At 63.6% G+C, this 22,108-nt stretch overlaps 1 protein-coding gene across 2 annotated transcripts in view; it reads left to right on the top strand.

Moving 5' to 3' along the window:
• The window catches only part of SMOC2 (SPARC related modular calcium binding 2), a 134,337-nt gene that overhangs the window by 94,219 nt on the left and 18,010 nt on the right, over positions 1–22,108 (top strand). For both annotated transcript variants that reach the window (XM_070074590.2, XM_070074589.2), the window contains exons 8-9: positions 5,170–5,356; positions 7,863–7,945. In XM_070074590.2, coding sequence (XP_069930691.1) covers positions 5,170–5,356; positions 7,863–7,945 — 270 coding nt within the window. The remainder of the gene's footprint in view (positions 1–5,169; positions 5,357–7,862; positions 7,946–22,108) is intronic.

Genomic DNA, 22,108 nt, shown 5'->3' with positions numbered 1-22,108 from the left:
CAACCTTCGGCAGCAAAGCGGCAGCCCCGCCTGTGCCCTGCTCTGCCGCGCCGTGGCCTCTCCTGTGCCTCTCAGAGCCGAAGTCAGGGTCTCCCATGGAGCTGTCTGGGATTTCAGTGGGGATTGTGGGGAATCCACAGACCAATCAGGGGGGAATTTGTGTTCCAACGTGATGGAGCCCCCGTCCACTAGCAAGCTGTGTGGCTCTGTCTGCGGGTTTCTTCCCTCCTTCTCAGAAGTGCTTTGTAGTCTTCACTAGCAGGCACACTTGTCATAAATGCATCTCTAAGCCTTTTATGATCTTGGTGTAGCCAATAGCCTTTAGGTGTTTTACTTTCCAATTACGCGTTGGTGACACTTGTAAATACGGGTGGATTTTGTGTATTGACGTGGTACTTGGGACCTTGCTGTACTCAGTAGCTCTACGCACGACTTCTAGAAGATGCCCGTGTGTGTGTGTGTGTGTGTGTAGATGCTTTAGGATTTCTTACCTGAACATCCCGGCGTGACTAAGGACAGTCAGGTCTTCGGTGTTCTGCCCCCTCACTGCCGTTCATTGCCTCGGGCCCCGGGCGCACTGGTGGGCGGAAGTGCCGAGGGTTTCCCATCTCACCTGGCGGTGCTGGTTTAGCATCAGGTGAGACGTCAGCTGCAGGCTGTCTCCACGCAGGGCCCCGTGAGACAGAGGGTCCACTCTTCCGTTTCCTGGGCTTCGAGTGAGACCTGTCCCCTCTGGGACTCCCACTGTGGAGAGGCAGAAGGGTGGGCGCTTCGTCCTGCTGTGCCTCGGGGGCCGGGTCAGCTCAGGATGACCAGAGAGCAGCCGTGGGGCCGAATGCCCGGGAGAGGCCCTCTGCGTGCGCCACCGCTGGGGCCTCCAAGGCCCCACCTGCTCACACCTCTCCCTGGAGGGGAGATTTCAACCTGTGACTCTGGGGGCCGGACCTTCGAACCGCCTCAGGGCCACCTGGCAGACTCCTCGCCCACGCGCATCACAGGCGGCGGGCTGGGCCTGGCCTCAGGGGGACTCTGCTGCTTCTGATTCTGCTCTGTTTCCCCATTTTGCACGGTGCACCGCGGCCACGTTGTCGGAAGGGGGACCAAGGCTGGAATCCACCACGTGACTGGGTATCAGTTTCCCATCTGCCCCTTCAGACTCAACAGAGAAGTGGGTGGGGACTGTACCGGAGCTGAGTTAGGTGCGCATTCCTGGAGCCATGATGGACGTCTGGCGACCGCTCATTCCGGAGCTTGGGGAAGGTCTGGCCCAGGGCCGTGGAGGAATCGTCTGCTTTGGCCCGGCCAAGGCAGCCGCAGGCAGGACTCGGGGCTCAGGAAGCTGGAGCCGGCTGATCCCTAAGCCTAAGGTGTTGTAAATACGCAAATGGCCCTGGGCAGAGAAAAGGGGCCCCACCCAGTGGTTAAGAGCTGTTAGGGTAAAGTGCCTGTAATGATTTCTGAAGAACTCTGGAGATGCTGGCTGCTCTTGGATCGTAACTTCATGCAGGCCTTAAGTCAGGAAGGCACGGTGTTCCAGGGCTCCCTTCACACCACCCAGGACGGCCGCAGCGGGGCCCCCGCCCACACCCGAGAGTCAGGAAGGCACGGTGTTCCGGGGGCTCCCTTCACACCACCCAGGATGGCTGCAGCAGGGCCCCCGCCCACCCCCGAGAGTCAGGAAGGCACGGTGTTCCGGGGGCTCCCTTCACACCACCCAGGACGGCCGCAGGGGGGCCCCTGCCCACACCCGAGAGTCAGGAAGGCACGATGTTCCAGGGGGCTCCCTTCACACCACCCAGGACGGCCGCAGCGGGGCCCCCGCCCACACCCGAGAGTCAGGAAGGCACGGTGTTCTGGGGGCTCCCTTCACACCACCCAGGATGGCCGCAGCAGGGCCCCCGCCCACCCCCGAGAGTCAGGAAGGCACGGTGTTCTGGGGGCTCCCTTCACACCCACCCAGGACGGCCGCAGCGGGGCCCCCGCCCATACCCGAGAGTCAGGAAGGCACGGTGTTCCGGGGGCTCCCTTCACACCCACCCAGGACGGCCACAGTGGGGCCCCCGCCCATACCCCGAAAGCAGCCCCAGAGCTGTGTTGATGAGCTTGGGACCCGGAGCCTCGGCGAGCCCAGGGGACCTGCGAAGCCTTCAGGGAAGCAGGCAGCCAGGGTGTGGCCAGGGCCGCTGGCGCCGGGGGTCGACTCTGTGGCCTTAGCCTGGGGAGGGTGGACAGGGGGTCTGGGGGACAGGCGCACCTGTTGGAAGGCGGGGAGCTTCGCAGCTCAGGAGACAGCCTGTGGGTGTGGGGAACCTGAGGGTGACTGCGGGGAGTGGCTCTGCTGCCGCTCCCTGAGAGCCCTCCGGCCTCTTCCTTGTCCTCTCCCGCAGGCAGAGGCCGGGGGCAGTGTGGGCTCCAAGCCTCAGTCCCTCGCTGCTTTGCTAAGTTACTCTCAGATCCCAGAGCTAAGTTTTCTCCTGCAGCAGCCATCCTCTTGCAGTCAGGCAGCAGCGGAACTGACGGTGCCACACCTCCCTGGGAGGCGCCCAGGGCCCCCACGTCCTCCGGGCGCTGCTGCCGGGCTGGGCGCCCCCGCCTCCCTGGCCCCTTACTCCTGCCAGTTGCTCTGGGCCTACGCCCGGTGCCCTGCTGTGACTTATGGCGCAGGGCAGGGCCCTCCGGCTGTGCTGCTGTCCGTGGGCCACATGAAGTCATCCACTTCAGTGTCAGCCTGCTGTGCTGACAGCGGATTTCAGCTCCCTTAGTGGTTGCCTGAGCAGGGCCAGACCTGATGGCTGGCTGTCCCCCACCCCAGAGCCAGGTCTCCCTGGTGTGCCCCAACGCGTCCACCAGGCCTGTCCACCGCGCTCCCCCGAGGTTGTGTCCCAGGGGCCTCTCGGTGACCGAGGCTTCTGAGCTGTGGGTCGGCGACCCCTTCTCTGGCACTGTGCCCGTTCCGCCGGGTCTGCCGTGGCACCCAGGCCCTCCAGAGAGTGCAGGAGTCGAGGTCTTCACTCCTTGCAGTCAGGGTCCGTCAGCACCCCCAGGAGGGGAGGGACCTGCACGGACCTGTGTCGTGTCTCCCCTACTGCTCCCACCAGGCGTCACTGGCTCGTTTGAGGGTCTCCCACCTTCGTGCCGGCCCTGGCTAGCAGGAAATGCAGCTGCGTTTTCCCAGTGAGCTTTCAGTGCCTATTACCTAAGCCCCTCTGAGCCGCCGCGCTGCCTCCCCGCGCACCCAGCAGAGTGCCAGTGGCTGAGCCAATCATCTTGCTTTGCCTGCAGTGAGCCTGCAGATACGACAGCGTTCTCGAGAGAGGGACGTTTGGGAATGTTCCAGAACTACCTCTATGGCTACAGCATGTCCTTGGACGGAGCGTGAGCAGCGTTCTGGGCCAGATAATCACACCGTAAATTCTGCACACTGATGACATTTCTGAAAAAGTGCCGAGTGCACACGGCAGGAAGCAAGGCGTGTCCCGGGCGCCTGCGGCCAGAGCGGCTCCGCGCGGCTGCCGCTGGAGCTCCTGGGCAGCCGTGGGCAGCGGGAGCTGGCGCTCGCCCGGCCGTCGCCCCTTAGTCATGCACTGACCACTGCCGCCTCCACCTAGCAACGGCCGGTTGCCTTGGAAACGTGCAGCTCAGTGCTGTCGTCCTCGGTCTCTTCCCAGGGTCTAGCGTGACGCGGTGGTTAGCTCAGAGAGGGTACAAGTTGTTGTCACCTCTTATTCCACACCGGTCTCCCCGGGGCAGTGGGGACAGAGGGCTCCTGCAGGGACCCCTGTACTCAGGGGTGGGCTCCACTTTGTGCATTAGCTGAGCACACGTGCAGAGCTCGTAAGAAGCAACCAACAGGAGATGGCCATGCCGGGCCGGTGTCTTCCCTCTCTCGGCCACGGAGCCGACCTCGAGCCTCTGCCGGGAGATGTGAGGGCCTCGCGGGTCCCGAGATGACCCCTCCACACGCTGGGCGGCACAGGAGTTATTTGCCTTTTGAAACCTACCAGCTGGCCTGTGTGGTGAAGCTGGTTAAATGGCCGTCCGTGACGCCAGCATCCAATGCCTGGGCTGGTGTGAGTCCCGGCTGTTCCGCTTCTGGTCCAGCTCCCTGCTGTTGTGCCTGGGAAGGCAGTGGAAAGTGGCCGCCGTGCCTGGGCCCCTGCCGCCACGTGGGAGAGCCGGCTGGAGCTCCGGGCTCCTGGCAGTTGCAGCAGGTGGATGATCTCGTTCTAGCTCCTCCTCTCTCTCTGGACTCTGCCTTCAAATACATAACATACCATTGTTTTAAAATAACAGAGAAGAGCCCCAGTAACAGCGTTTGGTCTCACCAGGCTGCGCGTGTCACTGGACCTGAGGAGAGAGGGTCCCGAGGTTGTGGCCTGGATGTCACTGCTGTGGCCACGATGATCCAGGACTGCTGACCCGGGCTGTGTGGCCAGTGGGTGTGTGCACAGGGGGAGGGACGTGGTCAGGCGGCTCGCACAGACCGGTGACTGGGTTCACCGTCATGGAGAGTGGCCTTACTCACCGTGATGCAGGGGCAAGGGTTGCTAAAGCCCAGCTTTGTGTGAGCGTGCTCCCAGCCCTCAGAGATGGGGGTGAGCGGCCCTCCCCCAGCCCTCAGAGACAGGGTGGGCGGTCCTCCCCCAGCCCTCTGAGACGGGGGTGGGCGGCCCTCCCCCAGCCCTCTGAGACGGGGCTGGATGGCCCTCCCCCAGCCCTCAGAGACGGGGGTAGGTGGCCCTCCCCCAGCCCTCAGAGACGGGGGTAGGTGGCCCTCCCCTAGCCTTCTGAGACGGGGCTGGATGGCCCTCCCCCAGCCCTCTGAGACGGGGGTGGGTGGCCCTCCCCTAGCCTTCTGAGACGGGGCTGGATGGCCCTCCCCTAGCCCCAATGGCCCACGCTGAGGGCACCCGACTCCTTCATGGGCCCTGTTCCTGCTGTGGCACCAGGGAGTGGTGTGGGCGTCAGGTCCACTTCTGTCCTGTGCCCTGTGTGGGGAGAGTCCCGTCTGCTCTGTGGACACTGGACAGTTCCGTGGCCTCCAGGGCTGGGGACCCAGTGCCCCGTGTAGCTCGCCTCTTCCCACAGTCTGTCCTTTCCAGCCGGCTGAGTGCCGGGACGGCCGCCTGGGCTTCCCATTCACCTGCCACTGTCCCCTTCGTCCCGCAGTGTCGTCCTGTGACCAGGAGCACCAGTCGGCCATCGAGGAAGCCAAGCAGCCCAAGAATGACAACGTGGTGATCCCCGAGTGTGCCCACGGCGGCCTCTACAAGCCGGTGCAGTGCCACCCGTCCACCGGCTACTGCTGGTGCGTGCTGGTGGACACGGGGCGCCCCATTCCTGGCACGTCCACCAGGTAAGGCCCGTGTGTGGGGACCCTGGCCCAGTGCACACACAGGTTCCTCAGCTGGGAAGGGCCTCCCGCGCCCACCCCGTGAGACCGTGCCAGTGCGAGCCACGGCCCCAGTTCTCTGGGCCCCAGTAGCTGGTGAAAAGCAGTGACCCCGGCCGTCAGACACCAGAGGACACCTTGCTCCCAGGGCAGCAGGGATGGCTGAGGCCGTGCCCGCGGTGAGGCCGCTCCCCACCGTGCCCCCTGCCGCGGTGCTCACGGACACCTCGCTGTGCTGCTGGGCTCAGCCAGGGCAGCTGGAAACCCCTGAGCCCAGAGCAGCTGTCTCCGAGCAGATGCGAGGCGGCCCACGGCGCGAGCTGGCTCAGGGCGGCAGCCTGGGTTCCCCTCCTGCTCCGTGTGTGTGAGCAAAGCCAGCTGCGCCTCCAGGGCCCCGAGGTAGAGCCGTCTGCTCCTAGACAGATGCAGGGGGGGCTGTGTGTGCAGGGAGCCCAGGGAGCACTGCCCCCGCCGCCCACCCACTCGTCTGCCAGGGGCCCTGTGACCAAAGCCAGCCCCACACGCCGTCGCCTCCCCCTGCCTCCTGTGACCAAAGCCAGCCCCACACGCCGTGGCCTCCCCCTGCCTCCTGTGACCAAAGCCAGCCCCACACGCCGTCGCCTCCCCCTGCCTCCCCCCCAGCCTGGCTGCACTGGAGGAGCCCTGGTCAGAACAGGTCCTGGGGCGGGCTCCTGGGTGCAGGTCCCACAGGGCTGTCATGGGGACTACTCGGACAAGCGTGCCCCTCGTGGCTATACGAGAACGAGGCTTCCCGAGGTTTGGGGGGCAGGGGCGTTGGAGCACTCCGGCAGGTTGCGTGGGATCTCCACCCTTGGCTCGTGGCAGCCGCGGCCCTGTCCTTCTGGGGCCCTGACCTGGAGGTGTAGCCCCTGCAGACGGGCCCATGACCCCGCCCTTCCCCGGGCGGAACCGGAGCCGCCAGAGCTGAGCTGGCAGAGGTGAGGTCAGCTTCTCGGCCGAGATCCTGCACGAGCCTGTGCGCCGTGTGAGGCCGCGTCTGCCCCTCACCGTCACTCCTGGCCCTGTGCTCCCACCACCACCCCTCCCTCCCTCTCCGCGCGTGCCAGGCTTTCCCATACTTTGTCACAGAAGGAGAGGGTCTAGTTCTTGCTCCCCCGAGGACACCTGCAGGGGGCGTAATTCCCCCTCTGGAGTTTCAGGCAAGGAACGGAATGGAGCCACCGGGCGAGGACGCGTGCCGTGTCTGCATGGTTTCATCCATCACTCGTTCAGCACGGACGCTGATGCCAGCAACGGCCAGACGCGCGTGCGGGGGCCAGGACTGAGCAGTGCCCAAGGCAGACGCGCCCAGTCGTCCGGGCTCGTGTCTGTGTGGGGACGCCAGACAGGGTCCTCCTGCTTCTGCACAGCCCCAGCGGGGCGGGGCGGCCCGGTGCTGCCGGCAGCTCACGCGCAGTGGCCACAGAGCCTCTTTAATCTCTGCTCCCCCGTCCTAGCTTCCGGCTGGTTCCGAGCATCGCGCGTCGCCATGGCGACTCCTGGACCTTGACAGAAGAGAACTTTCTCTTTCTGGTGGCACAGGAGCCCAGGAGAGCTCCCCCCCCCCATCTAATTGGCGAGGATTTCCTCACGCCCCCAGACCCAGGCTGTGGCTGAGCTGTGGGGAGGGGCCAGGCTGGTGCCGTTTCTTCATTCAGCACCCGGGACTGGTGTCCTAGGCGCCCATGGCCACACAGAGCAGGTCCACGTTTTCTTAGAGATGGAGGAGGGAGGGCCTCTGCTGTGCCTGTCACTCACCCAAATCCCTGAATAGGCAATGGCACAAACCAGCTGACCAAGAGCAGGTGCAGTGGTCCCAGCCCGGCGGCCCAGGCGGGGCAAGGGTGCACAGCCCCCCCGGGGGGGTGAGATGGTGCTTAACTAGGGGAGGGCTCGGCACCCCGGGGGGGCTGGGACACCAGTCGGACTTCCCCACAGTTCGCTGCTCAGTGTCGGGTGGGGCCAGGAAGCAGCCGAGAAGCCGGAACGCTGAGACACTTGCAGCTTCCAGAGCGAGAGCTGGGCTGGCGCGAGCGGCCTCTGGGTGACGCGTGGCCGCAGAACTCTGCCCTCCTGAGACTCGGCCGGCGCCTGGGGCGGGAGCTGGAGCGGCCCAGCCCACGGCCCTCATCCCTGACCCTCACACCCCTCCCTGCTCTGTCCCGGGGTGGAGGGGCAGAGTGCCCAGGAGCCGCAGGTCAGGTCGCAGAGGGCGCACTGGGCGACACGGAGGGACGCCTTGCCACGCGCTGGGACCCCGGCCAGCGTCTTCTGACGACCAGAAAACGCGCTTGCTGCCTTAGGTCTCCACGACGGCGACATGGGAGCAGGTCCTGACGCTGTCTCGGGGGCGCAGACGCCTGCTGCCGGCTGGGCCGGGCGTGCGTGAGACAGGAAGGGCTCCTGTCTCAGGGATGTAACACTGCTGTCTTCTCTTCCCTCCCTGCAGGTACGAGCAGCCGAAATGCGACAACACGGCCAGGGCGCACCCGGCCAAGGCCAAGGACGTGTACAGGGGCCGGCAGCTGCAAGGTGAGTGGGCGCTGCCGCTCCACTGGGCTCTCCGGCGGGGTGGAGGTGAGCAGGCGCCTACCTGGCTCCCCCTTCCGGGGGCTTGCGGACCCCTGATCCTCCAGCACTCGAGTCCCAGCAGACTTGAGGGGCCCACAGGAGGAGCACGTGGTGCCTTTCCCAGGGCCATGTCCCCGGGGAATCCCGGGGTCAGAGTAGCCGCTGTGTGCGAGGTCAAACGTGGGAAACAAAAGCAGTGCGGCGCCGCAACCCGAATGTCGCTGCAGCAGAGTGCCTAACTGCTTCCAGAAGGTTCTATCTACTCCACCTGAGAAAGCAGTGACTCCTGAGCCGATTCCTCTTGCCTTGAACCAACAGTGCAGGAAGCGGGTGTTCGGGTTTTAACAACATGTGAGCCCCACATCCGTATCGGTGAGTTTGGTTGTGGAGAACTCTGTGAGTTAAACAGAAGCAGTGTGCGTGGACAGCCTGTGGGACGCGGGGCTGCCACAGTGACCCCTGGGGTGCTGAGGCCTTGGTGTGTGAGCCCTGGGGGTCAGCTCGGCCCGCAGCCACTGGAGCCCAGGAGGCCACTGCCCACAGCCACGTCCGCCAGGGCCCGGGAGGCCACTGCCCATGGCCACATCCGCCAGGGCCCGGGAGGCCACTGCCCACAGCCACGTCCGCCAGGGCCTGGGAGGCCACTGCCCATGGCCACGTCCACCAGGGCCCGGGAGGCCACTGCCCACAGCCACGTCCACCAGGGCCCAGGAGGCCACTGCCCACGGCCACATCCGCCAGGGCCTGGGAGGCCACTGCCCACAGCCATGTCCGCCAGGGCCCGGGAGGCCACTGCCCACGGCCACGCCGCCCCTCTGATGACTTGGAGAGAACTACCCTCACTAGGAAACCAGCTCCAGGATGGAGGCCCGTTCTCGGTAGAGTGGAGACATTGATTTCCACGGGAACACGATGCTGGGCAGGCAGACGCCCAGCCACGTGCTGGCTGGCTCCTCGTCTTCTCGGAAGGCACGGTGCTCTAAGTTCCTTTTCTGAGTTTCAGTAGGAGCCGATCTTGCAAGTCAGGTGAGTCACGTGCTGACACACAGCTCACAGGAGCGTGGTCACGTGCTGACACACAGCTCACAGGAGCGTGGTCACGTGCTGACACACGGCTCACAGGAGCGTGGTCACGTGCTGACACACGGCTCACAGGAACGTGGTCACGTGCTGACACACGGCTCGCAGACGCGTGGTCACGGGACCGGGCGAGGGCTCTCCATGTCCAGCTCAAGGTGGCTGACAGAAAAGGCAACTCAGCTTGACTTGGTGCAGATTTTTGTTGTCATTGTTTTTTTAAAATACTTGTTTTATTTATTTGTAAAGAGTTAGGGAGAGAGAGAGAGAGAGAGGTATTCCATCTACTGGTTCACTCCCCAAATGTCCACGACGGCCGGAGTGAGAGGATCAGAAGCCAGGATCCAGGAGCTTCTTCTGGGTCTCCCACTTGGGCCATCTCTTACTGCTTTCCCAGCCCATTAGCAGGGAGTTGGGTTGGAAGAGTGTCGCTCCCCGTCTTCGTGGAGGAACGACACAGGACCCTGCGCTGTTCTTTTGTCTGCTCGGCCCTCCCCAGGTTTGCTGCTGGTTCTTCCCAGGTTGGCTACCGTCCCTTCCACCTCCGTGGAAGGGCGGTTCCCCCTGCCACTTTCCCCACTTCCGCGGGGGAGCGGCACACCGCCGGCCGGCTCTCTCGGGGGCTGCACAGGTGTTCCTTCAGGTAGATGTTCCTGGTGCATGTTGTCTCTCTCCTCCTTTATAGTCCTCTTCCACCAATCCCAACTCTGCTACCCACACGCCGAGTACGCTGCTCTCCTCCAATCAGGAGCAGGTCCTGCTGTCTATTGGTTGAACTGGAGGCAGCTGTGTAGAAGCTGCTTCTCCCTTCTCAGCGCCATATTGTGGGAGAGCAGATGCATAGAATAAGTCTTAATTCCAGTAACTTAGTCTAGTCCGGGTTGCTCCCCACAAAGAGGAGCAGCCGGGACTGCATCCCATATGGCACTGCATGCCAGGCCTTAACCCGCTGCGCCACAGCGCCAGCCCCCAACTTGCCTATGGAGGCCAGCATCTTACCCTGCAGTGTGCGCGGTCGGGAACCAGCCGGCTGCGTTCCAGGGTGAGAATCAGCTCCTAGCCCTGGCTCTCAGACGCTGGCTCCGTAACTCTGTGTATGGGACTGCCCTGTTGTCTTGAAAGAAGCCAAAGACTGATGGATCAGAAATCTTAGAGAAAAAGGTGTTAATGCAGACCTCTCTCTGCACTTTATCTCACCTGGCATCTCTCAAGCTGTCGCCTGTTGAGCTGTCCCGTCCCGCGCCCGAGTACCGGGCTGCTGGCTCCTGCCTCCACGCCCTGGGGGGCAGCAGTGCTGGCCCCAGCGCTTGGGTTCCTGCCGCCCTGTGGGAGGCCCCGATGGAGGCCTGGCTCCTGGTTTGGCCCTGGCCCGGTCCCAGACGTTTTCACCCCGTGACATTTGCAGGCAGCGTGTCCGTCCCGCGCTCCTGTGGGCTCCCGTCTGCCCAGCCCCCTCGTTGCCATGAGCTGGGAGTCCTGCCCGGGGTTCCCCCCTCCTTCCCATCCCAGTCTCCTTCCTGCCTCCTCCAGACTGTTCCTTGGGCCACTGCTGGTCAGTACCCGCCCTTCAGCGAGCTCTCAGGGACCCGGCTGACCTGTGTGGATTTTTGCCCGTGGATCTCCCTGCTCCATCCTGGGCCTCTCAAGCTGCCCCAATGCTCGCGCACCCCAGCACCTGACGGCTCAGAGCCCCTCCGAGGTGCGTCTTGGGGAACGAGTGGGCAGGGGACCCCACAGTGACTGCTGACCCTGGCTGCCCCCCAGGACGCAGTGCCCCCAGCAAGGGCCCCCAGGCGTTGCAGGGGAAGTGTAGTTCTTGACTCAGAAAGAAGCCCTAGAGGCACCCCAATTTCCGCATCAGCCTACAAGTTGATTGTGAGTTTCTGAGGCCGCATAGAAAACGATCCTTCCGTTGCCGTGAGCACAGCTTATGCCGTGGTCCAGCTGGGGCTCAGCCCCGTGGCGAGCGTCACAGCCCGACACACGTAATGGGTGGGTTCAGTGTCTGCCTTCCCCGAGTGGCCTGGCAGGCCCCCGGCCCCAGAGGACGCTCTGGGACCACGCGAGATGCCAGCATCTCTCCCGTTGCAGTCATCAGGGGCTGCAGTTTCTGCCTGGAGGCTCAGGCACCACAGCCCCTTGGCCTGCGTGCGGCGCGGGACAGCAGGGCACCGGTGAGCGAGCTGGCTCCTCCCGCGCCCCTGCTCTCCAGCCGCAGGCTCAGAGACGCCTCCGCAGCCTGGCGCGAGACGGGGTTTTGTGAGTGGGACATTTTGCACTGGGCACCCTCTGATGCCGGTTGTCGCTCAGGCTTGTCCTTTGGGTCTGGATTTCTGGGGTCGGTGAGAGGCAACTCTAAACGGCAGTGGTCGCGGGAGAGACCAAGCCTACAACACTGGACCCGACGACCGCATAGGAAATCAAGTTTGTAGATGAGAGCAGGCAGTGACCTTTCAGAAGAAAATGGCATTTTTTAGAAAGAAGTGGGCCCAGGGCCTGCATTGTGGCATTGTGGGTTAAGCCTCCGACTACAGCCTCCCCGTCCCGCCCTGCAAACGGTCACAGCTCCGAGGGGCGGGCGGTGCCCTCGCTCCCGTCCCACACCTCCTCGTGCTTGGCCAAGTCCTCTGTGTCCAGCTTCAAGTCCTCACGCCTGCACCTCCCACCCCCCGCTCCCGGCACGGGCTCTGCAGTCCCCGAGCTGCCGTCAGCGCCGGCGCCGAGAGTCAGAAAACACGAGGTGTGTCCGTCCATCCGGGCCTCGAGTGGGCCAGGCCCGTGCTGCGGTCAAGTGCCGAGCGGACACCTGCTCCTCCTGCCCACCTGCCCGACCCGGTCCCGCTGCTCTCCGGGTCACAACGGGGCCCAGGCCTGCGCTCACCTCGAGGGAACCTGCTCTGCAAGCACCATCCAGTATGTTAAATTTGTGGTTAAACACTTACTCCGCTATAAATAATCCCGTCTCTTTATTAGAGCAGTTTATCTAAAATAATTAACCACTCTAGAAATCTTCCAAATGTGGTATACACTTGGAAATAACGAGGCTGCTTTTTATTGGCCTACAACTCAGTTTTATTCGTTTGGGCTCTCTTCCTATCTCATCTGAATTTATCAAGACGCTGCCATAACCGGGCTGGAATCCGCCTGCCATACAAGGCTCGCTGCGTCCACCCCAGCGTGACTCAGGGCCACGGGTCTCGGCTGAGACCCCCGCCAGGCCAGGCCCGCAGCTGAGACCCCCTCCAGGCCAGGCCCGCAGCTGAGACCCCTCCAGGCCAGGCCCGCAGCTGAGACCCCCGCCAGGCCAGGCCCGGCAGGGGGTCCGCCCGCAGCCCGCAGGTGTAAGGGGTCTTCAGAAAGTTTGGAAAATGCACGTTATGGGGAAGCACACATGGATTTCAAGTTTTGGTTTTTTTTTTTTTTCAGCAGAATGAACTTATCGTTTATTTATTTATTTATTTTGAAAGGCAGAGTTACAGAGAGAGGGTCTTTCATCTGCTGGTTCACTGTCTAAACGGCCACAATGGCCGGAGCTGGGCCAGGCCAAAGCCAGGAGCCTATTCCAGGTCTCCCATGTGGGTGCAGAGTCCAAGCACTTGGGCCATCTTCCACTGCTTTCCCAGGCCGTAGCAGAGAGCTGGATCAGAAGTGGAGCAGCTGGGACTCGAACCCATGCCCACATGGGATGCTGGCCCTGCAGGCGGCCGCTACTCCCCAGCGCTGGCCCCTGAACTGATCTTTTGTCCGTCTTCCTTGAACCTGTGGAAGTGCCCTGGTATGATCTGCACCCGCGATAGGCGCAAAGTCTGCACTTGAGCTTTTCCACGTCTGTGATCCGGGCATCGTGGGCCCAGTCCCTCCTCAAGCTGCCCCTCGTGCTCCTGCTCTGGTCTTGCTTCCCAGGATTCCCGTGAGCACCCTGAGGTCACGGCCAATCTGCAGGTCCCTGCTCGCGCTCAGGGGTGAGATAAACTCCTGCCACACGCCGCGACACCTGCTGCTGGCCCCCAAGGCCCCGCCCCTCAGCCCTCTGCAGTCACGGCCACCACGCTCACATGGGAGTTCCGCCCTCGGATTCTCAGGCTTGGAACGCGGAGTGGCCACAAGTACCTTCTCTTTGAGCTTCTCGTTGAAATCACAGACCCCTCCGTGTCCATCCTCTCTCTCACCCCTGTGGCGTGCGTGGCCCTGAGCCAGGTGCGGTGGGGGCCGCAGGCTGTGGGGGGCCCCGTGCGCACCGGAGCTCAGAGCTGGCAGAGAGCACTGTGCTGTGGCCACATGGGGGACAGAACAGCAGGAACGTGGCGTCATGAGCGACTGTGCAGCGTGGGGTGGGGGCTGGCAGGCCTCAAGGCTTCCCTTGACCTGAAGACCTTGTGCGGCTCTCAGAGCTGCCTTCTAGATCTTGTGCCAATGTCTGGACGGTTCAGTCTCACCAGGCAGTGCTGTGTGCATGCATGTGTGGCTGGGGGCCACGGCAGAGCGGAGTCGGGGCCGTGGCTGTGGGAGTCAGGGCCGTGGCTGTGGGAGTCGGGGCCGTGGCTGTGGGAGTCAGGGCTCTGACGGGAGTCGGGGCCGTGGCTGTGGGAGTCGGGCCGTGGCTGTGGGAGTCGGGGCCGTGGCTGTGGGAGTTGGGCTGTGGCTGTGGGAGTCGGGGCCATGGCAAGAGTCGGGGCCATGGCTATGGCAGGAGTCGGGGCCGTGGCTGTGGGAGTCGGGGCCGTGGCTGTGGGAGTCGGGGCCGTGGCTGTGGGAGTTGGGCTGTGGCTGTGGGAGTCGGGGCCATGGCTATGGCAGGAGTCGGGGCCGTGGCTGTGGGAGTCAGGGCTCTGACGGGAGTCGGGGCCGTGGCTGTGGGAGTCAGGCCGTGGCTGTGGGAGTCAGGGCTCTGACAGGAGTCAGAGCTGTGGCTATGGGAGTCAGGGCTTTACAGAGTAGAGGCTGTGGCAGAAGGAGTCAGGGCCATGGCAGAGGGGCGTCGGGGCCATGGCAATGGGAGTCAGGGCTGTGGCTGTGGGGGTTGGTGTTCGTGGCTGTGGCAGGAGTCGGTGTTGTAGCTGTGGGAGTCAGGGCCGTGGCTGTGGGAGTCGGGACTGTGGCTGTGGGAGTCAGGGCCGTGGCTGTGGGAGTCAGGGCCGTGGCTGTGGGAGTCAGAGCTGTGGCTATGGGAGTTGGGGCCCTGGCAAGAGTCGGGGCCGTGGCTGTGGGAGTTGGTGTCCGTGGCTGTGGCAGGAGTCGGAGCTGTGGCTGTGGGAGTCAGGGCCATGGCAGAGGGGAGCTGGGGCCGTGGAAGTGGGAGTCGGGACCGGCCTTGAGCAGTGCTGGGATGAGAGAAGTCACGTCTCCAGGGGCAGTTGCAGGGGTCATGGGGACAGGCAGAATTGGGGACCGTGGCTGGCCACTGGCCAGGGCACTGTGATCATTCCTTGTGGGGCAGAGGCGGAACCAGGGCTAGGGCACTGCTGGTCACAGACTGAGCTTTGTTCCTCCCGACAGCCTCATTCTATCGGAATTTACTGAGAGGGACCGAGGGCCCGGAGCGCAGATCAGAAGCCAGAGGTCGGGACACTGGGCTGTGTGGGTGAGCACAGACGGCAGGAAACTGCTCTAAATCTGCTGATAAAGAGTACCATGGAAACTTCTGGAATGTCTTCCAGCGCCCTCCCGACAGAAAAGGGTGCGGGGGCCACCGCCCAGCTAACCACAGATGTTCCTGAGCCCCCTGCTGGGAGCGGCTTGCAGCGGCTGCCTGTGGCGCTGGTTCCGGTCCTGTGTGCCCAGCGCCCCCCAAATGCATCCCTGTGACACGCGCTGTCCCTGCCTGCCCCAGACAGCCGTGACTGGCCTGGTGGGCGCGGAGGTGCTGCCCTGGGGCCCTGTGTCCAGCTGGGGCTAAGATTCCTGAGACGCACAGGTCATCTGCCACGGGGCAGTGCAGCGGAGCCCAGGCGTGCTCCCCCTCTGCCATCACACACTGCCCCGCCCTAGACGGGGACGGACGTGTCCAGATGCCGCAGGACAGGACTCTCGTCTCTGCAGCTTCTCTGGTGGGCAAATCTTTTAGACCAACAGAGAGGACGCTGGTGTGCACAGAGTCGCGGGGCCCCCGGGCATCTCCCGGTGCCGGCAGCCCCTTCTTTCCTGTGACTGGTGGACATGCTCTGAGCTTTAGTGTGGCAGCACCTCGCACATGTGTGTCTCCCAGAATGCACCGAGGCTTTCTTCCGCGTGGCGTCTGTGGCCACGGGACCAGCTCAGCAGAGGTGAGAGGCTCACAGGAGCCTGCAGGGTGCAGAGAGGGGCTGCACCCCAGCCCCGCACCGCTGGTCCAAGGCCATTTCTTTCTCACACCGGCATCTCCACCAGCAGTCTCCTGCATGGGGGCAGCCGGAAGCTGAGACAAGACACGCTTTATCAGCCGGCCAGACGCCGTGCCCCCGGTGCCGGCAGCGTGCAGGAGGTGCCAGCCCCGCCACCTCGGAGGATGGGCATGCGCAGGGTCACTGGGGCCGAGCTGGGGCAGGCTCACCCTGAACCGGCAGTGGCCGATGTCTTTCCCGGAAGCGCCAGGGACGGCAGGGCTGCCACTGCTGCTGCCGTCGCTGTCTCTGCACAGACTGGGCTCCGCGTCCCCGCGCTGGACGTGGGGGAGGTGACCCGGTGGTTTCTCCGGGCCCTGCTGGCCAGGGCATTGCTCTAGACGCTCTGTAATGCTGCGAGGCCGCAGCAGGAGTAGAGACCGGGACGCCGACCGAGGGCAGAGGGGGCTGGAGGGCTGGAGGGCTGTGGGGCACACACCATGCCCTAGTCAGGGATTTGGAGGACATCCTGCTAGGGTGTGGCCGGAAGTGGACAATCAATAATTTTCTATTGAGAAAAGTCACTGTGATGGCATCATGGACAAGGAGTCAGTGACGCACAAGACCAGGCGGCCCTGGGGCCTGCATGAGCCTGGGGGGCCCGGGGAGCAGGCAGCTGGCTGGCGAGACCCAGGACAGCCTGCACCCTGGGCAGGGGTGTCACGCACGGGGGGCGCTGGCCTGAGTGCTGGGGGAAGGTAGAGTCAGCCAGGCTCGTGCAGGCGAGCACGGAGACCCAACAGCGTAATAGCCCCGGCAGCACTCGCGCAGCGGGCGTCGGGCCCAGGAGGGAGGCTCTTCCTGGGTGAGTTCCTTTGACGTCCCGGCAGCCCTGTGGAGGTGCTGTCCTACTTGTTTCACAGGTGACATGGAGTGGCCCAGCCCCGCGAATTCCCGCTTCACCGTGTGCCCGGAGAAGCGAGGTCAGGCGGAGGCTGGTGGGAGTCGTACATGCACACTGGTGTCTGGGAGAACCTGCTGGAGCCAGTGACTTACAGGTGGCTGCACTGCCAGGAGAGGCCACCTGCAGTGACACTATGGGCGGAACCCGAAGGGAGTCACTCGAGAATTGTTGTCCCATGGCATGGAACAATGAGCCACACACACAGAGACGCACACTAGATATGCACGTAGATAGGCACACACACAGAGACACACAGACACGCTTAGATGCACACAGAGACACAAACATGCTTAGATGCACACAGACATGCTTAGACACATGGAGACACAGACATAGATATATACACAGGCACACACAGAGACACAGACACGCTTAGATGCACACAGAGACACAAACATAGATATACATAGATAGGCACACACACAGAGACGCACAGACATGCTTAGACACACACAGAGACACACAGACATGCTTAGACACACACAGACATGCTTAGACACACACAGAGACACAGACACGCTTAGATGCACACAGAGATACAGGCACGCTTAGACACACACAGACATGCTTAGATGCACACAGAGACACAGACACGCTTAGACACACACAGACATGCTTAGACACACACAGACATGCTTAGACACATGGAGACACAGACATAGATATATACACAGGCACACGCAGAGACACATAGACACACTTAGATGCACACAGAGACACAAACATAGATATACATGGATGGGCACACACACAGAGATGCACAGACAGGCAAAGACATACATGGAGATACACAGACACACTTACACACACTTAGATACACAGACACGTATACAAGCATGCAGACATGCACACACACAGTCACATTGAGACACAGCCATGCTCATACACACACACGCTGAGACACACAGATACATACATACACAGGCCTGCAGACACACACACACAGTCACACTGAGACACCCAGACATGCTTACACACACACACACACGCTGAGGCACACAGATACACACGTATACAGGCATGCAGACACACACACACACAGTCACACTGAGACACCCAGACATGCTTACACACACACACACGCTGAGGCACACAGATACATATGTACACAGGCACGCAGACATACACACATGCAGTCACCCTGAGACACAGCCATGCTCATATACACACACGCTGAGACACACAGATACATACATACACAGGCCTGCAGACACACACACACACAGTCACACTGAGACACCCAGACATGCTTACACACACACACACACGCTGAGGCACACAGATATATATGTACACAGGCACGCAGACATGCACACACGCAGTCACCCTGAGACACCCAGCCATGCACATTTGGGCACACGTGGCCACAGACGCACCTGCACCACCTGTGGCCGCTTCGCGTGAAGCCCTGTTCCAGGAGCAGGGTCTTCTCTACCCCGTGTCCCTCCCACGAGGCCGAGTGCCGGCGTGGTTCTCGCTGTCCCGTCTTCCCAGGGCTCTGCGTGGGCTCTGCCCTGGGGAGGAGGACTGCTGGGTGAACTTGGGCCTGGACAGGAGGAGCACACCCGCCCCTCAGGGAGGGGGCCCTCGCGGGGAGGGGCCTGAGACTTTGCTGCGGCCACACGGCATCGGAGGCACATGTGTGCTAGCCGCCAGCCTGGCTCAGTCCCGGGGGGCTTAGGACTCAAGCGTTTCACCGTGGCATTGTCTTTCCGTGGCTGTTTCGCTCTTTGCTCTTTAACGATTGCAAAGAAGTGGCTCTGGCTCAGATTCGGCAGCAGCCGCCCAGGCTCGCGCCAGCCGCTCGTGTACACGCGCCTGCTGCTCGTGTGTGTGAGCGTGGCCGTGTGTCTCAGTGTGACTGTGCTGGGAGGTCGGGGGCGGGGCAGGCATAGCAGGCAAGCCTGCGGCTCTGTCCACCCCGATGCTGCCCAGTGTGAGCCCGCCACTCCCGGCCCGCCGCCGCCGCACCACACAGCATGCTGGGCTCCACTGCACCAGGAAGGCCGCCAGAGGCAGCAGCAGATGGCTCTGCAGCCCGAGTGGAGGCCTGTGAACCCCGTCCCGCAGGGCCTGGGCCGCCCCAGGTAGCCAGGACCTGGCTTTGCGTTCTGGTGGGGAGCCGGGGGAGGTGAGGAAGCTGAGCGCCGGCACCTTCAGGGCCTGTGGCCAGGGGCACCCTCGAGAGGCTGACCCTCACGCCCGAGGAAGCCCACCCATGAACTGTCCGACTTTGCAGTCACAGCGGCCGCCCGCCCGCTCCGTGCCCATGTTGTTGGCCCAGCAATGCACCCGCACGCGGCCCCAGCCTCCTCCTGTCCCAGGCCTCACCGCCGCCGGGCTTGGGGTGCCCTGCCCTCCTGTGCTGAGCCCTGCTTGCCTTCTGCTTGCGAGCGGCGGGCTCTGTGCCGTCACCCAGGCCCAGTGTGGCGTGCGTGAGGCCGTCCAGGGAGGTCCAGGACAGAGCAGCCCCTTCCTGTGACTCCGTCTCAGAAGCAGGGAAGCCCAGCCGCGTGTGCTCACACACAGGCCCGAGGCCCGTGGCCTTGTCCGCGTGGGGCGGTCTGCACACTCTCCGCAGCATCCAGGCTGCAGACGCACGGCGCTGACGCCCTGGGGACCCCACCCCCACCCCCGCCCAGCCCCAGGAGGGCTGCAGGCCAGGCCTCTGAAACCGGGAGTTTGCCGGGCTGCTGGGCGCACAGCTCTCTGCATGCAGGGGAGCCGGGCCCGCCTTGCTGCGGGAGGGCGTCCCTGCGGGTCAGCTGCTCCGTGTGTGCAGTGCTCAGCATGAGCAGCGTCCGAGAAGAGATGAGCCCCAGCGTCCGAGAAGAGATGAGCCCCAGCGTCCGAGAAGAGATGAGCCCCAGGCCCCTGGAGCTGGGAGCGGCTGGAGGGTTCTCAGAATCCGGCCGGACAGAGACACTCAGGGGACGCGTGTGGAGCTCCAGCCCCGGGCCTCTCCGGTGGCGTGCTGACGGCGTGTTGGCAGGAGCCGGGTTATGCCTGGGCCACTGCCCGTGGCTCCTGCATCGGGATTGATGGCACCGACGTGAGGCTGTGCCGCGGGTGTCCCTGGTGAACGGTGGCATTGCTTGTGAGGGTGCAGGCGGGCCTGGTGTCTCTGAGAGCCCAGGGGAGGCTTCAGTCCTGTGTGTGCGCTGGCTGCTGGGCTCACACGTGTGGCTTCACCCACACCCACTGTGCACTTCCTGTGTCTCCCGTGTCTTACTTTCCAACACACTTTGCCACCTCGCCTCTCTGCGCCGATTCCCTTCCTGTTTGTTTTCAATGCCGTCTTGTTGGGACACAGTGCGTGCATATGGCACAGAGAGCCACAGCTTCCTGGCGCTGCGTCAGCGAACTCTCCACGCTGAAGCCTTCGGGCTGCCCAGCGCCCAGGTGTGCGTGCCCTGCTGATGCTACGGCAAAGCTGCAGAGGGCACAGAGTGACACGGTTGTCACCGGAGGCGCTGGCTGTGTCCCTCTGCGTGCACCGAGGGGGAGCGCGGGCCCCCAGGTGCAGAACTCCTGGAAAGAACAAGAGGCGGAGGCCGCGTGTGCCCCACGTGATCCGACCCAAGCCTGGACTTGGGTGAGAACTCCCCCCAGCCCCCGCCACAGCCTGGCTGAGTGCTGTGCTCCCTGCGGCACCCGCCCTGGGTTGGGGCCGCCGAGGGGCGTGTGCTGCCGGCCACCACTGGCTCAGGCTCTGCCTGCAGGTTGTGCACGAATGAGCGGCCTCCTGGGGACGTGAACTTCCTTGAAACCCCACAGTCTGTGCCCTGCAGAGAGCGCCGAGCCGGACCCTGGCTGCTCCCAGGTACAGCCCCAGGCTGGCAGCCAGCATTCCCGTCCTCAGTTCCCGCCCCTGGGCCCTGCCCGTCTGCCCGTCTGCCCGTCTGCCCGTCTGCCCAGCGACAGCTTCCTCCTCTGTGGAGCCTGCTGTGCGGTGTGTGCCGTCTCCTAACCTCACGTCTGCCAGGGGAGAGGAGCAGGTGGGACTGGACATGAGGTCAGGGAGAGCCTGGGCAGAGCCCTGCAGCCCCGCGCCCACCCTGGGCTGATAGCCGGGGAGGGGCTGGCCCTTCCGCTTCCCTTCCTGGTGCCAGGCGGGCAGGCGCTGCCCCGAGTGTGGAGAGGAAGGCCCGAGGCAGCAGCACAGCCCGCGGCGCTGTTTGCTGGGGATTCCCACTCACTCTAAGACGGCCGAGGACGCCCGGGCCTGTGGCCTTGACCTCGTGCGCGGTGCCTCCAGACGTTCCCCTCTGAGCCCGGGCGGGACGGACCCCTGAAGGCCTGCGTGCCCCTCTCCTGAGCCGTCTGTCCGCTCTCTCAGTGCCCTTGTCCATCGGTGTCTGGGGCTCCAGGCATGGTGCGGATGATGGCGCTCTGGTGAGTGTGGATTTAGCTGAGTCACTGTTGTCGCGTGGGCAGTTTTAATCAGCGGGGATCCCCACGCGCAGCCATCGGCCAGGGTCTCTGTGAGCAGGACCTCCTCTGGCCGTCCATCTGTTCCCATCTTTCCTGGGGCAGGGAGGACACTGCGAGGGGGGATGAGGTTTGCCTGGGCCTTCGGCAAGCAGGCACCTGCCGATGGGCAGCTGGGCCTGCAGAGAGGCGAGGGCTCAGGGCAGCGAGCAGCAGGCCCTGCCCTCAGTCCTCAGTGTTGGCTGAGTGCCCCGAGAAGGGGAGCCTTTCCCGTGCTTACGGAGTCGACTGCCCACCCTCTAAGCATTTTCTGTTCGTCTTCAGAGCCCACCAGGTGCCCGATGTGGGCAGGGATGTGCTGGTGGCGTCACTCGGCTGTGCTGGCGCTGTGCAGGGAAGCTCCTTCCTGGCACCCAGGGCCACAGGTGCTCGGCCAGGGACTCTGACCGGCCACCACCAGCTCCTCGGGCGCCCAGCCGAGGGCTCCTCAGTGGCCGCTGCCTCGTGAGACACATGTGGGCAGAAATGATGCGGACACACACGGGTCTGCCTCTCCCTGAATTGGACCAAAACCGCCCCAGCCTGTCACCATGAAGCATTGGAAATGCCCCGTGAGCCACAGGAGGCGCCGGGTGGGGTCGCCCAGCTGCACACGGGTGTGGTCTGCAGCAGGTGCGTGGCTGTGGGTGTCTGGAGCTTAGAGGACAGGGAGAAGTTCCTGACGCCTACTCTCTTGAGTGTTGTTCCTGAGTGTCCCCAAGAAAACAGGCTGGGAGCCAAGTTACAAGGACGGGAAAGACGCACGCAGGCAGAGAGCAGGGGTCCTTCCCCTGGGCTGACGTCCCTGGGCAGCAGGCAGAAGCCAGAACCGGGCTGCAGTGCAGAGAGCCGGGCGCGTGCCTGGGAAGACGCCCCTCCCGGGAGCACAGAGCGGGCGCCGTTCTTTTTATCTGGGTTTGCTTCCCTGTGTCTCGGTACTGAGAGTCCCCTGGACTTCGACGCTGGGCCTTGGCCTGCTGGCTCAGCTCAGAGTGGTCTTCTGGTTGGATGGTGCCGGCCTGGAGAATGGAGTCACTGCAGGTCCAACCTGACCCGAAGGCACCTGTCATACACCCGTGTCCCTCACTGCGTTTCCCGGTGTGATGTCCGTGTGTGGAGAATCCATGATCATGGCCGCAGGCTCAGGGTCTGGTCTACCCTCCCCATCCCAGCTCAGGGAACTCATCAGAGAAAGGAATACAGAACCCGCCCCCCGCGCAGTGGCTGCTGGGAGGTTCGGCGAGGGCTGCGGCTGTGAACTTGCTGGGTGGCAGTGGGCCTCAGGCGCTGGCTGTGATGAACAGGGGTGAGCGG

This window comes from Oryctolagus cuniculus, chromosome 5 (genome assembly GCF_051225735.1).
Source record: "Oryctolagus cuniculus isolate XC-2025 breed Fujian yellow rabbit chromosome 5, ASM5122573v1, whole genome shotgun sequence".
NCBI classification, from domain to species: Eukaryota; Metazoa; Chordata; class Mammalia; order Lagomorpha; family Leporidae; genus Oryctolagus; species Oryctolagus cuniculus.
This window is presented reverse-complemented; position numbering and strand designations above follow the sequence as displayed.